Source organism: Panthera pardus, unplaced genomic scaffold, assembly GCF_024362965.1.
Source record: "Panthera pardus isolate Hobbes unplaced genomic scaffold, ASM2436296v1 HiC_scaffold_18, whole genome shotgun sequence".
In the NCBI taxonomy this organism is placed as follows: Eukaryota; Metazoa; Chordata; class Mammalia; order Carnivora; family Felidae; genus Panthera; species Panthera pardus.
Window position 1 is genome coordinate 14275623 of NW_026526743.1, and position 13364 is coordinate 14288986.

The 13364-nt window shown below is 55.8% G+C and overlaps 1 protein-coding gene across 3 annotated transcripts in view; it reads right to left on the reverse strand.

Annotated features, from left to right (window-relative positions):
- Window positions 1-13364, reverse strand: part of SPTBN4 (spectrin beta, non-erythrocytic 4) — a 77342-nt gene that overhangs the window by 5692 nt on the left and 58286 nt on the right. For all 3 annotated transcript variants that reach the window (XR_008423342.1, XM_019432042.2, XM_053905930.1), the window contains 11 exons: window positions 12318-12542; window positions 11229-11318; window positions 8392-8670; window positions 8169-8299; window positions 7066-7270; window positions 6367-6747; window positions 4990-5234; window positions 1926-2064; window positions 1748-1832; window positions 1173-1369; window positions 61-680 (listed from right to left, as the gene is read on the reverse strand). Coding sequence is in view for 2 of the 3 variants with exons in the window: in XM_019432042.2 (XP_019287587.2) it covers window positions 61-680; window positions 1173-1369; window positions 1748-1832; window positions 1926-2064; window positions 4990-5234; window positions 6367-6747; window positions 7066-7270; window positions 8169-8299; window positions 8392-8670; window positions 11229-11318; window positions 12318-12542 (2597 nt within the window). In the remaining variant the exon portion in view is untranslated. The remainder of the gene's footprint in view (window positions 1-60; window positions 681-1172; window positions 1370-1747; window positions 1833-1925; window positions 2065-4989; window positions 5235-6366; window positions 6748-7065; window positions 7271-8168; window positions 8300-8391; window positions 8671-11228; window positions 11319-12317; window positions 12543-13364) is intronic.

A 13364-nucleotide genomic window follows, 5' to 3' on the forward strand; every position in this document is an offset into this window, starting at 1 on the left:
TGGCTCCAGGAGCTCTCCGTGTCCCCGCTCCCTCATTCCCTGGGCACCTGAGGGCCTCACCCCTTGGCCAGCTCTCCTCTGGTAGGCATCTCCTGTTCGCTGGACTCCTGTCTCTCCAACCGCCGCTCGCGCCGCTCGCGCCGCCGCTCCATCTGCTCATAGCGGCCCAGGGTGAGGCTGTGTGCCGCCTCGTGGTCCGCGGATTCCTGCCGCTCTGGCCGTCGCCTCCGCGCAGCCTCCTCGGGTTGATCGGCCGATTCCTGACGCTCCGGTCGCCGCCTCCTGGGCAGCTCCTCGGCGCGATCAGCTGACTCCTGGCGCTCTGGGCGCGGCCGGACCTGCTCCGCCGCCGCGAGGGGCCCGGGGGTCTCCGCCGCATCCTCGGGTGCGGCCGGCGGGGCTGGAGTCTCCACCCTCCCGGGGATCTCCGGCAGCCGGTCGATGCGCGGCTGGAGGCGCTCGGGCTTGAGCTCCTGGCGCACGTACCCCACCCGGGTCCGCACCTCTGCGGACAGTGTGTCCGAGGCCCGACGAGCCAGGGGCTCCAAGCCCCTCTCGTAGCCCCCTGGCCTCAGTAGGGGCGCTGCCTTGGCCGCCAGTTCCGTGGGGTCTCCAAAGAACTTGCGCCCCAGAAGGGGCGTCGGGGGCTGCTTGCTCTGTTCCGCCTTGAGTTTCTCTATCTGGGAAGGGAGGGGCCAGGGTCAGGTAAAGGGGCGTGGGGAGGGGGGCGGTCTGGGAAGACGCCTCTGGGTTGCCTCCCACACCATGCAGTTTAATAGTTTCTATTACTGACAAGGCAAGGTTGTGCAGGCCTGCGTCCATGTTTTCTCCCTGCCAGGAACTTAATTCCTTTCTTCCTTGGCAAACATCTAGGGCATTGAAACAAGGGTCTTTCCTCATTCTTCAAGTCTCACTCAGATAGGCCTCCCCCTACGCCAGGACAAGTGCTCCGGGCTCCCACAGCACCTTGTGTTTCCCCCATCCCAGCCCTGGGCTGTCACTGTCTGGTGACAGGTCTGTCCCCTTCCTCTCCCCCACTGGACTGGGAGCCCAGTGAGGGTCTGCCTCAGCCCTCACTCAACTCAGCACTGAGTACCAAGTTCCAGTCCCGGTATGTCTGTCTCATATAGATGGATGGGGATGGGGGGGTGGGCAGGATCTCGGGTGCTGACCGTGGTCAGGCGCCGCAGAGAGCTGAACCTTTCTTCCCAGGCTGCAGCCGCTTTGCGGAAGGCCTCGTGTCGCCGGATAAGCTGTTCCACCTCATCCACGCTGCTGCCCAGCTCCCGGCTCTGCAGGAGCGGCTCTTGGGCTGTCAGCCAGGCATCGGCCACCACTGCCTCCTGGGCAAATTGGTGCACTTCCAGCACTGAGGGGAGACATTGGGGGTGAGGGTGAAGGGTGCACCTGTGGGCCCTTCACAGGGCACTGGCTGTTTTCTCTGGCCCTCCACCCCGCCCCCTCCACATCTTCCCGCTTCCTGTATCCCAGCCCTGACCACTCTGGGCTCTGCAGGAATGAGAGGGGCTGGGGGTATTTCTGAGGGCACCAGCTTCTCCCCTACGTGTCCACCACCAGAGATTCAATGGCAAGACAGTCCTCTTGTCCACCGCCGCCCTCCAGGCCATCATGTTTGCTGCTGGGCACCCATGAGTGGTGTACAAAGCATGCTGGGTCACCCTCTGGGCCTTTCCAAACATGCAAATCCCTGTGCCCTTGAACCCCATGCATCTGGGCCCCCACTCACTCTGCTGCAGCCATTCCCAATGGCGGTCCCACTTCTCTGACACCTCCTCCTTCCTGGTTCCCAACTTGTCCAGCTGTGCCTGGATCTGGGAGTGGTGGGTGGGTAGGAGAGGCGTCAAGGGAGGTTCCTGCCCCAACGGGCACAGATGGCAGAGGGGCACCCCCGCGCCCCTTCCCACCTCGTCAGCCATGGCACTCTTGTTGAGCAGCAGAGAGCGCCCCAGCTCCTGGCAGGCTGTCAGCTCAGGCACCCGTGCCTCCAGCTCAGTCTTCAGGCCCTGGTGGTAGTTCATGAGCACCTCCACTGACGACACGTCCCTACAGTGGTCGGGGGCGGGAATCTGAGCCTCAGATAGCCTCTCCAGGCCCCCATGGCAGATGCCAGTCCCGGATGAACCCAGATCCCTGAGCCAGCTGTTTGGTAGCATCTCAGGACACCCACCTTGTCAGGCCAGGTGCTGAGGGGCCAAGCTCTTCACTGACTCAGTGACTCCAACTTTTTCCAAGGTGCTCAAATGGCACATTCTGGTGATTCTAACCTCAGGCGTCAAGATCTAATTGTTCTAACTTTTTAAAGCTAAGCTTCTGAAGGCTCCACTGGCCAATGATCTGAACTTTCCAAGTCTGGGCTATCCAAACGGCAGGCAGCCGCTAGACCTGGGTAGCAAGTGAGCCCTTGAAATGTGGCTGGTCTGAATTGAGATGTGTTGAAGTATAAAGTACACATCCTATTCTGAAGACTGTAAAATAGCCCAATGATTTTATTTATTAAAAAAAAATATTTTGGGGGCGCCTGGGCAACTCAATTTCGGTTAAGCGCCTGACTTTGGCTCAGATCATGATCTCACAATTTGTGAGTTCAAGTCCTACATTGGGCTCTGTGCTGACAGCTCAGAGCCTGGAGCCTGCTTCGGATTCTGTATCTCCCTCTCTCTGCCCCTCCCCTGCTCACACTCTCTCTCTCTCTCAAATATAAATAAACATTAAGATATATTCTTAATTTTTTTAAAATAAGCTCTACCCCCCAACATGGGGCTCGAACTCATGATCCTGAGATCAAGAGTCGCATGCTCTACCGACTGAGCCAGCCAGGTGCTCCTCAATAATTTTAATACTGACTACATGTTGAAATGATATATATTTGGGTTAGTAAAATGAATCACTGAAATTAATTTTCACTTGCCTCTTTGTACTTTTTTATTGAGTTAAAAAAAATTTTTTTAAAGTAATCTCCACACCCAACCTGGGGCTCAGACTTACAACCTTGAGATCAAGGGTTGTGTGCTCTACTGCCTGAGACAGCCAGACACCCCTGTACTTTTCTGATGTGTTTACAAGAAAAGCTTAAATTATATATGTGGCTCACATCTGTGGCTTGCATTATGTATCTACTGGACAGTGCTGTTCTCAGCTATCCTATGCCGAAACAAATCCCAAACTTCTGAAGGTTCCCCCAGTCAGCAAGCATAGCTTTGTAAGACTTAATACAGCCAAACTTGCTTCTGAAGATCCTGAATTATAATGATTCCTGCCTAAGACTTAGTACGTCTGGAATGATCTATTTCCCAAAAGTGCCCTCCTCTGAAGTTCTCCATCTCAGTAAATTCACCCATTCATCCATGGACTCCTCTTTTTCTCTCAGCCCCTGAAGCTAATTCATCAGTCAGACCGGACATCTATAACTTTAAAACACACACTGTGAAATGCTGTGACACCTCTGAGATTTTGTATTAAAAGAACTCAGCAAGGGGTGGAGGGGGAGTTGGGGAGCACACAGATGAAACAAGGTGGGCCAAATGTTGATGGGTGTTCATTCTCTGCGTGGGGGTTCACTGTACTGTTATCATGACTTCTGTGTACATTTGAAATTTTTCCTAATAAACATTTTTTTTTAATTCCTAAAATGAATAACTTCTCCCCATCTCTACAATCATCACACTGAACCAAGCCCCCATCATCTCTCACCTGGATTATAGCAGCAGCCTCCTGGCTGGTGCACCTGTTTCTACCCCTGTTCTCTGCACTCCTTTTCCCACAGGCATCTGGAGTAATCTTTCTCAAATGCACCTCATATCACATCACTCCCCTGCAGTGAAGTCTCCCACGGCTCCCAACTCAGGGAAAAAGGCAAACTCCTCACCATGCCCTATTGCCCCTCCCAGCTCATTTCCTACCACTCTCTACTCTCCCCCACCCCCACTCACTCCATCCAACCGTAATGATCATCTAGCTCCTCCTCAAAATACAACCTACCTCGGGGTCTTTGCACTTGCTGATCCTTCCACCTGGAAAACTCTTCCCCCCCCCCAAAAAAAAAAACTTTACCCAACTCACCATCACTTCCCCAAAACTTTACCCAACTCACCATCACTTCCCCCAAACTTTACGCAACTCACCATCACTTCCTTTAGGCCTCCATTCAAACATCACATCCTCAGAGAGGCCTTGCCAGCTAGCACCTCATCCCCTTACCTTGCTTTGTCTTCCGAGCGCTTATTACTACCTGAAATAATATTAGGTGCTTTTTAATTTATTTGTGGCCTGCCTCTATGCTCAGAATGTAAGCAGCATCAGGGAAGCAGCTTGGTCTTGCTAACCATCCACGCACAGTAGGCATTCAAGAAATATTTGCTGAGTAAATGAACGTAGGCAAGGCCTCACAGTCAGAGTCACCACTCTCCAAATCCCTGTCTTCCTGGACACGCTGCTGAACTACATTTCCCAGCCTCCCCCGCAGACAGGTTGGGGCTCCTGGGCTGACAGATGGGAGTGCAGGTTTAGTCCCTGAAACCTCCCATGCGATCTTTCTCTCCTCTTCAGCGACTGCAACTTCTGGGGCCAAGTGATGGAAAGCCCTTGGGTCCCCATCACCGCAGGATGGGTTTCTGTTGGCCGCTCACTTTGAAGCATCAGGTCAGCAATAAATCAGTGCCCTCCACCCACTAGGTTAAGCCACAAATGCAGTCCCACACCTTGCTTTCCCTATCCTGGCTGCAGCCCACTCCGTGACGTGACACAGGGAGGGCAGCAGTGGGCAACTGGGAAGGCCAGAAGGAAAGAGGATGCCCTGAGCTGCCAAGGCCAGGCCTGACAAGGGGTCATAGCACACATGAAGCATTTCGTCCAGTGCCTGGCAGTTGGGTATTGAGATTTCTTCAGGGAAGGGGACTGCCGATGGGCTGCGGCAGGGAGGGGGGTGGTGCCCAGAGGCAGGTAGGGAGCCCGAGGTGGGATGAGGGGCACCTGGGCTTGTCAGCTGCCCCAATCTGGCCGGCGATGCCGTCCATCCAGGAGAGCAGGTCACGGGCCTGGCTGTGGAATCGCAGCGCGTCGGCCGTGGAGCTGACGTGCAGGCGGGCGTCTTCACAGGCTGCCAGCAGCTCCTTCCAGCCCTGCAGCACCTCCTGCTCCCGGCTGGCGATGGCCTCTGCGTGCTCACCCGCGTACACCGTCCGCAGCTGGGCTGCCCCCTCCTGCAGCTGCCGTACCTGCGGGGCATGCCAGGTCCAGCGCCGGCCCTCCTCGGGAGCCAGGCCCCGCCCCCCGGATCCGGGCCCCGCCCCGCCTCGGCTGGCCAGGTGTAATGAGCCGCCACCCTTGTGATCCCACAACTGGCTCTCCCCCTTATCCGCTGCCTGATTTCTGTTTGGGTTGCCCACTTTCTGATTGCTTTTTAGACCCACACCATGTTTCACTCACGTCTGCTGCCTGTTTGTCATTGACTCACCTGCGTTCTGACTGCTTTTGGACCTATGACCAGGTTTCTTTCAGTCCGCTGCCTGATTTCTTTTGGTCTGAGAGCCCTACTTCCACTGGGTCTGCCTCTACCTCAGTACAGACCGATTTGATTTCCTTCAGGAAACCTCTTTCCACCCTGATGTTGAGTAGACATACTGTCCATTTTTTTCTTCACTCATTTTTTTGTTTTTTTTCAGACTCACTACCTACCGCCCAAGTTCCTTCAGAATGCTTATTCAGTTACTATTAGGTCTCCTACTCAATTTCTATCGGCTCTGCCATGTGAGTTCTACCAGACCGGCCACTCACTCCCTATTGGTTCAGCCGCCTGACTTCTTTTGGAGTGACCACCATATTTCTATCAGATCCACTGCCAAATCACTATCAGTCTCTCTGCTTGATTTCTAACAGTCTGACAGTCTAACAGCTCCACTGTCATTTCCATGAAACCCACTCCCATCAAAGTTCTTGCAGGAAAATCATAGGATACCATCCGAGACCTATCAAATTTCTCTCTGCCCCAGAGCCAAATTTCTCTTAACCCTCTGAAATTTCCTTTAGGCTCTCCATGTGGATTTGGAAAAGATTCCCTTCACAGTTTCTAGGAGAACCCCTGCCATTGGAGAAACTGTCTGAAATCTATCAGACATTCTGTACCACCTTTCCCCCCACACTGCCTGAGTTCTACGCACCAAGCAATCAGGCGGTTTTCTGCCTGCCCCATCATCTGGCTTCTCCCTGTTCTGTGGTCTGTTTTCATCTGTTCTACTGTCTAACGTCGATCTGTCCTACAGCCTGACTTTCGCCTGCTCTGCGGCCCAACATGCCTTGGCCACGCTGTCCGGGCCCTCCCACCTCCCCTCTTGGCCACCGGCGCCCCACCTGGGACACGAGGAGCTGCAGGTCATGCTCAAAGGCCCGCAGGGTCCGCTGCATGGAGCTGGCGCTGGGTCTCGGCTCAGGGGGGGCGGTCAGACGGGGCAGTCGCCTCCGCTTCTCCTCGATCTGACCCTGAAGCTCTCGGGCATCGCTGAAGAACTTATGCAGCTCCCGAGAGGCGGCCAGCAGCTGAGCCCTTGTGCCCATAAGCTCCAGCAGCTCGGCCCAGGCCTCGTTCAGCCCGTCCTTCCACTCAGCCATGGTGGCCGCCGCCGTGTGGCCGCACTCAATCAGCTCGTCCACCATCTGGTTCACGGCCGCCAGCCGCTCCCGCCCTGCCGTGCCCGTCTCACTGGCGAACTCGGAGAATTTCTCCTGCAGCACCTGCCACCAGGAACACAGCATGGGCCAAGGCCCTGTACACACGAGCCCCCCTCCAGCCCACAGAGCACTTGCTCTGTAGCAATAACAGCAGCAAGAAAAATAATCCGATGACAGTAACCGACACCATCTTGGGCACCGTGTGTGCTGGGTATTGTCCTAAGCGCCTTCCATTCTGGTAAATTCTTGGGGCCCACAAAGGAGCCAAGAGGTGGGTGCTATGATCATCCTCGGATTCGGGCTGGGGAAGCTGAGGCCCAGAGAACCTCAGGAGCATACGCGGTAGCCGCGGGTATCAGTGTCATGACTGGTGGTGCTCACCGTGACGTGCTCAAAGTCCTGGCCAAGCTCAGGGGAGCCGGCCACCACCTCCTTCTCGGCGATCCAGTGCTCGAGCTCGTCCACCTGGCGGCTGAGCTGGTACAGCCAGTACTGCTGCTCTAGGCTCACCCTGCGCTCTTCGCCCAGCTCCTTGAGCGCCACGTACAGGCGGTCCACCTGAGACTGCCGACGGCTGATCTGCTCGCTGACGGGGGACACGGAGGGGCGGGGATGGAGCCCCCCGAGACTTCAGGACAGAGCTGTGACCCCCTGCCGCCCCCCCCCCCCCTCCGGGCAGGGCTGTGTTTCCTCTGAACCTTCGGCCACAGTAGCACCTGCTCGGACTCCTTCGCGGGGGCTTCTGTTTTCTGCAAGACTCGGATTCAGTGAACCCAATACTTGCATCTATCTCAGCGCTCAGGGGAAACCGCTTCCCTAAGCTTGACAAGCTCACTGCCCCTCCCCCCTCCCCCCCATCTTCTCTGTGGTCCCACCCCCTGCCCCTCCAGTGACCTGGGCGGGGCTCCCGACTCCCTACTTGGGTCCCCAGCCAAGGCACCTCACCTCCAGTCCGTCTCCTGGCTCAGGAGGACAGAGGTCTAACCCTGGGCCCCCTCTCAGGTCCCAACCCTCGTCCAGGCCTCCCAGAGATGGCCCCTACTCCTGACCTTAGGGAGGCCATACACCTGGCCACCCAGGAGGTCTCAGGCTACACCCAATCACAGCACTCCAGGGTTTTCTGTCCTTCTGGACACTTCCCAGACACTGGGTGGAAAGAAGGCCCTTCCCTGTCTTGAGCTCTTCCTTCTCTCCTCAGTCTGAGGCATCACCTCGCATCCCTACACTCAAATTCCAGTACCCCTGGCCCCACCCTCTCAACCATCCCTGGGCACTGCCCCTCCATCCGGGGCCCCAACCACGTGCTGAAATCCGAGGGCTCCAGCTCGGGGCAGTGAGGGCCCCTCCCACCCCAATGTCCAATTTGGGACCGTGTCCCAATTTCCACCAGCGAAGCTTCAGATCCTGCTGGACCATTCCTTAAGAACTGGCTCCGCCCCCGCCTGACCCCAATTCCCCCCCCCCCCCCGCCCCCGTCCGCCCACCTGTCCGGGTGCCCCATCTCCAATAGCGCCCGGCACTGGCGCGACAGCTGCGCGATGCTTTCCTCGTAGTTCTCCACGCCCTGCTCCAGCTGCAGGTGCTTCTTGAGCAGCTGCAGGGTGCTCTGTTCGTCCTGGGGGCACACGGCGCCCGCGATGAGGCGGCAGCGGCCGGCCCCGGGCTCCAGAGCCCCCAGGTCCCCCGCACCCCCCAGCCCGGGCGCACCTTGCCCTTGTCCTCACTCATCATGAGCAGCTCCTGCTCGCCCAGCCACGCCTCCACCTCCGCCACGTCGAAGTAGTACTGCTCCACCTGGAAGGCGGCGTCCAGCACCTGCTGCCGCCGCTCCGCCGCCTCCCGCAGGCCGGCCCAGGCGCCCTGCAGCTGCTCCTGACCTCGGCGCACGGCCTCCGCCTCCGGGCTACGCAGCGAGGCCAGCGTGCCCGCGCGCTCCAGCACCTCCTCCAGCCGCGGCCCGTGCGCCTGGATCTCCCGTCGCAGGCCCTGGGGGCGGGAGGTGGGGGTGTGGGTGGAGAGGGGCTTTCCGAGGCCCGGCAGGACCGCGTGCGCACAGCCCACGGAGGGCATCAGGACCCCCCCCCCCCGCCCCCCGCCCCGCAGATAGCCCTCCACCTCGCGCCAGGTACCACGGAAGCAGTTTGCTGTAACTCGCTCACTCACACCCCCATGTTGCAGGTGGGAAAACAAGCGATTAGTAAGGGGGTGACAGGACTTGAGCACAGGACGCTGGCCCCAGAGACTGTGCTCTCAACCAAGCCGCCTGGTGGTGTCAGATACCCTCTAATGGTTGAAACAGGCTGCGAATCAGGTTGCTTAGGGGCAGTGGCTGTCTAACTCACGGGCAGTGAAGTGTGCAAATCTTTTTACACGTGGGTACACCGTGTACCCAGGGCAGGATGTGGAACACTTCCATCACCCTCCAACGTTCCCCCTCAAGCAGCTCTGCACTTGCCGTGTGCCTTCCTTGGCTTCTGTGCCTCAGTTTCCTCAAGTTGCAAACGGAGATAATACTTGCGGACACTGAGCGCCTGCTGCCTGGCTGTCAGGCACTTTGCCAAGCAAGGGCTCTGCACGATGTAGCAGCTCATCTGGTCCTCATGGCAGCCCCAGGCGTCTGACTTCATTCTATCTCACTTTACAGATGGGGAAGCTGAGGCACGGCGGGGTGGGGGTGGGGGGCGGGTGGTGTTGAGGAACTCGCCAACTGCACATGGCTGGTGGTAGCCCTAACATCCACCTTGTGGGGTTGTTACTATGGCGCACTCAGAACTGTACCTGGTATGCAGTAGGTGCTCAATCAGTACCAATTGCTATCACTCGTCCAACAGCTCCTGAGTGTCCAGCACTCTTGTGCACGCACAGCTGAGCTCCCCCAGCGTTAAGCACGAAGTGCACTTGACTGCTTGCCTCAACCGTGAAAAGGACAGGCCAGTTCTGCTTGTCCTCAACACTGTCAATGGCCAAGAGTGTGTTCATCGAAACAGAGACACGAAAGCTGGGGCGCCTGGGTGGCTCAGCTGGCTAAGCGTCCAACTTTTTTTTTTTTAGAGAGTTTATATATATATATATTAACGTTTATTTATTTTTGAGACAGAGAGAGACAGAGCATGAATGGGGGAGGGTCAGAGACAGGGAGACACAGAATCTGAAACAGGCTCCAGGCTCTGAGCTGTCAGCACAGAGCCCGACGCGGGGCTTGAACTCACGGACCGCGAGATCATGACCTGAGCTGAAGTCGGCTGCTTAACCGACTGAGCCACCCAGGCGCCCCAAGTGTCCAACTCTTGATGTCAGCTCGGGCCGTGATCTTGTGGTTGTGGGATTGAGCCCAGAGTCAGGCTCCATGCTAAGCGGAACCTGCTTGGGATTGTCTCTCCCCTCCCTTCTCCCTGCCCCTCCCCTGCTCATGAGCTCGCTCTCTCTCTCTCTCTCTCAAAATAAATAAACTTAAAAAAAAGAAGAAGAACGAAATCTAAAAAAACCCTCCATCTGTGCAGCGTGGTCACAAACTTTTGAGAATAATTTGTAAACCCACCTCCCCTCCATCTCTCAGTGCCCATTCTCCCAACTCATATTCTTTGGTAAAGGGGGTAATGAGAATAGCTGGTAGGGTTACTGTGGGGATTAAATTCAACAACGAACATACCCCCCTAGGATGGCACTTGGCACACAGTAAGTCTTTTAATCCATGTGTAATTATTATCGGTAGTCGTAGTATTCCTCTTTTATGTGTCTTACACTAGGCTTTGACTGAGTTGCTTTGACTGAAGAGTCCTTCGGCTAAGTGATTTGAAAATTTAGATGTGGAACTAAGGCCCGGAGAAGTGAACAGAGATCCAGAGAGATCTTTGGGGCTCAAAAGCACCCCCACCTTGATCAGCTGGGGAGTCAGCGCTCTCCCACTGATTATCTCGTCCTTTCTCCCTGTGGGTGGTTTGAGTTCTCATCTACTGTTGTTTTTCTTTGTCCTTGCCCAACAGCCATGCTTCTCACTGTTACTCATGGGACCCTGGCTTTCCTTTGAGGAACCCCCTTGCCTCAATCTCAGCCCAGGTGATTAACGCTGACTCCACCTGCAGGTTCCAAGAGTGGGCCCTGAGTCCAGACCAGGCCAACAGAGCAGACAAATCCCTGGCCACCATGATTAGTTCGGGGATGGGTATGGGACTCAAGCTCGGCCAGGGAGAGTTTATCCCTGGGACTATTGCTGAAAATATTGAGAGAGAGAAATCCTCTTCAGTTTTACTGGTGGGATGTACACTTGAATCTGCTGGAGGTCTTTCACTACCAGGGGAGAAGAGCTGGCCCTGAGAACAAAGCTACCACAGAAACATACACCCACACACCCACACTCACACCGCGTTGAGAGATTCGTGACATCACGGAAGTACCTGGATGCATCTATACCTGCTGTCCATCACAGTCTTCCCCATCACAAGAGCCAGCGAATTTCCTTTTTGGGGCCTTAACCACTTGGACCCACTGTTTTCTCTCATATCCAGATGTGTCCTAACCCACACCCTCACCCTGGCTCTGCTCACCTGGTTCTTTTTGATGTACTGTTGGACAGCCTGCAAACCACTGCCTCGCTCGGTCTGCATGGCCAGTGGCAGTCGCTCCTGGACCCATGCCTGGGGAGGATGCAGGGAGCAGGTCAAGGGGAGAATGCACCCAAGGACCCCTGCATCCCAATTCAACTGGAAGCCACCGGCACAGTATCTAAGGCCCTTCCTCACCAAAGAGTCTTGGTCACATCTTTGGCCCCTTCTCTTGACATGCTCTGCTTTGCTCTCTGCATGCACTCAAGCCAGGTTCGTGCTTACCTCTGTCCTCTGCACAGGCACGTCTTGCTTCCTGGAATTCCCTTCCTGCTCCCTCAGTGGGCTCACTGGGACTCTTTCTTCCTGTCTCCACTCAGACATCCTCTCCTCTAGGAAACCCTCCCTGACTCTGGACCTTGGCCAGCTGCCTCCTAACTTTCTCATAACAGCCCTAATCACCCTGGATTGTCATGTCTGGAGAGAGCTCTGTCTCCCCTCCCCGCACCCCCCCCCCCCCCCCCCCCCCCGCCTTGGACTCTTGAGCCCTCTATGGGCAGGAATGGGGTCCATCTTGGTCACCCCCGTTGCATTATCATCCAAGCCCAGAGCTGGGCCCATAACGATCAAGTGAATGAGCAAATGCGTGAGTAAATGAACGAATGAGCAAATGAGGAAGTGACTAAGTGCGAAAATGAATGAATGAGGGGCGAGCGAATAAATGGATGGTAATAAATCAGCGAGGGAAGGAATAAAGGATGAGTCAGTGAACAACTAAATGGCTTCATGAATAAATCAAGGAATGAGAGTAAGTGAGCGTGGAAAAGGTGAATGAATAAATGCGTGGATAAGTGAACGAGTGAATGAGTAAGGGAAGGATTGAGTGACTGGGTCTAGCGCGGTGTCAGTCGGTAGGTCTCCCAGTCAGCTCCGCCCTTGAACTCGCCAAGGTCCCACGGCCTCGCCCCCACTCCCAACCTCCACTCCCCCGCTGGCTCGCCGGCTCGCCTGTGGCCTCCTAACCCGCCCCATCCGCGCAACCCTCACCTCCCGGTTACCCCGGTCCCGCCCCGTCCCCGCGCCGGTCCTCACCAGCTCGTCGTCGAGGTCGTGCGCCACCTGGTGCAGCTCCTTGGAGGCGAGCAGCAGGCGGCGGCGCTCCTGCAAGGGCTCGAGCAGGCGCACCAGGCGCTCGCCCACCGCGTTCTGCCGCTCGCCCACCAGCTCCTTGCTGGCCGGCTCCAGGGGCAGCGCCGCGGTCTGCGCCTGCAACTCTCCCACCTCGCGGTACCACTCCTCCACCTGCGACTCCATCGACTGTGGGGACAGGGGCAGAGACAACGGGCTCCACCCTCCCTCCCCATCCTGCTGCGGCTCTCCAGGACCTTCATGGTGACGGCCAAACCCGTCACCACGAGGCACCATTTCACTGGGCCCTTGCCCTGCAGAAGCCCTACCCTCCTCGCCGATGCTGCCACACATTAAACAAGTTCCTGCCTCAGGGCCTTTGCCTTTGCTATTCCCCCTACCAGGCATGCTCTGCCTTGTCAATCAGATTTCAGTTCAAACATTATTTTCTCAAAGAGGCTTACCTGCCCCCCTGGACTAAAGCGGCCCACTAATTCGTTAATTTTCAGAACAACCCTTCAAATCTCCACCCTACTTTACAGAGGTGGAAACTGAGGCCCAGAGAAGTTAGGTAACTTGTCCAAAAGAGCCAACCTTTCCAAACGTCATAAATACAACATTATAGTGATTTAAATGGCTGGTATGCCATAGGGGTAGACAGAAAGTGCAAAAGCAGACCCAAATACACTGGAGAATTCATACATTTTATAGATGCCATTTCAAATCTCCAAAGAAAAGATGGATTATTCAATGAGTGGTCATGGGCCAACTGGCTAACCAGTTTAGCTGGATCCCTTCCTTGCTCTTTGTGCTGAAAACAATTCCAGATGGATTAAAGACTTAAATGGAATAAGTAAATCCACAAGGCAGAGAAGAAAACCTGGGCAAATGCTTTTATAATCTTAGGATGGAGAAAATCTTTCCAAGCAAAAAAAAAAAAAAAAATCATAAAGGGAAAGATTTATAAATTTGGCCACATAAAATACTTTTGCATCAACCAAAATTTCTAAA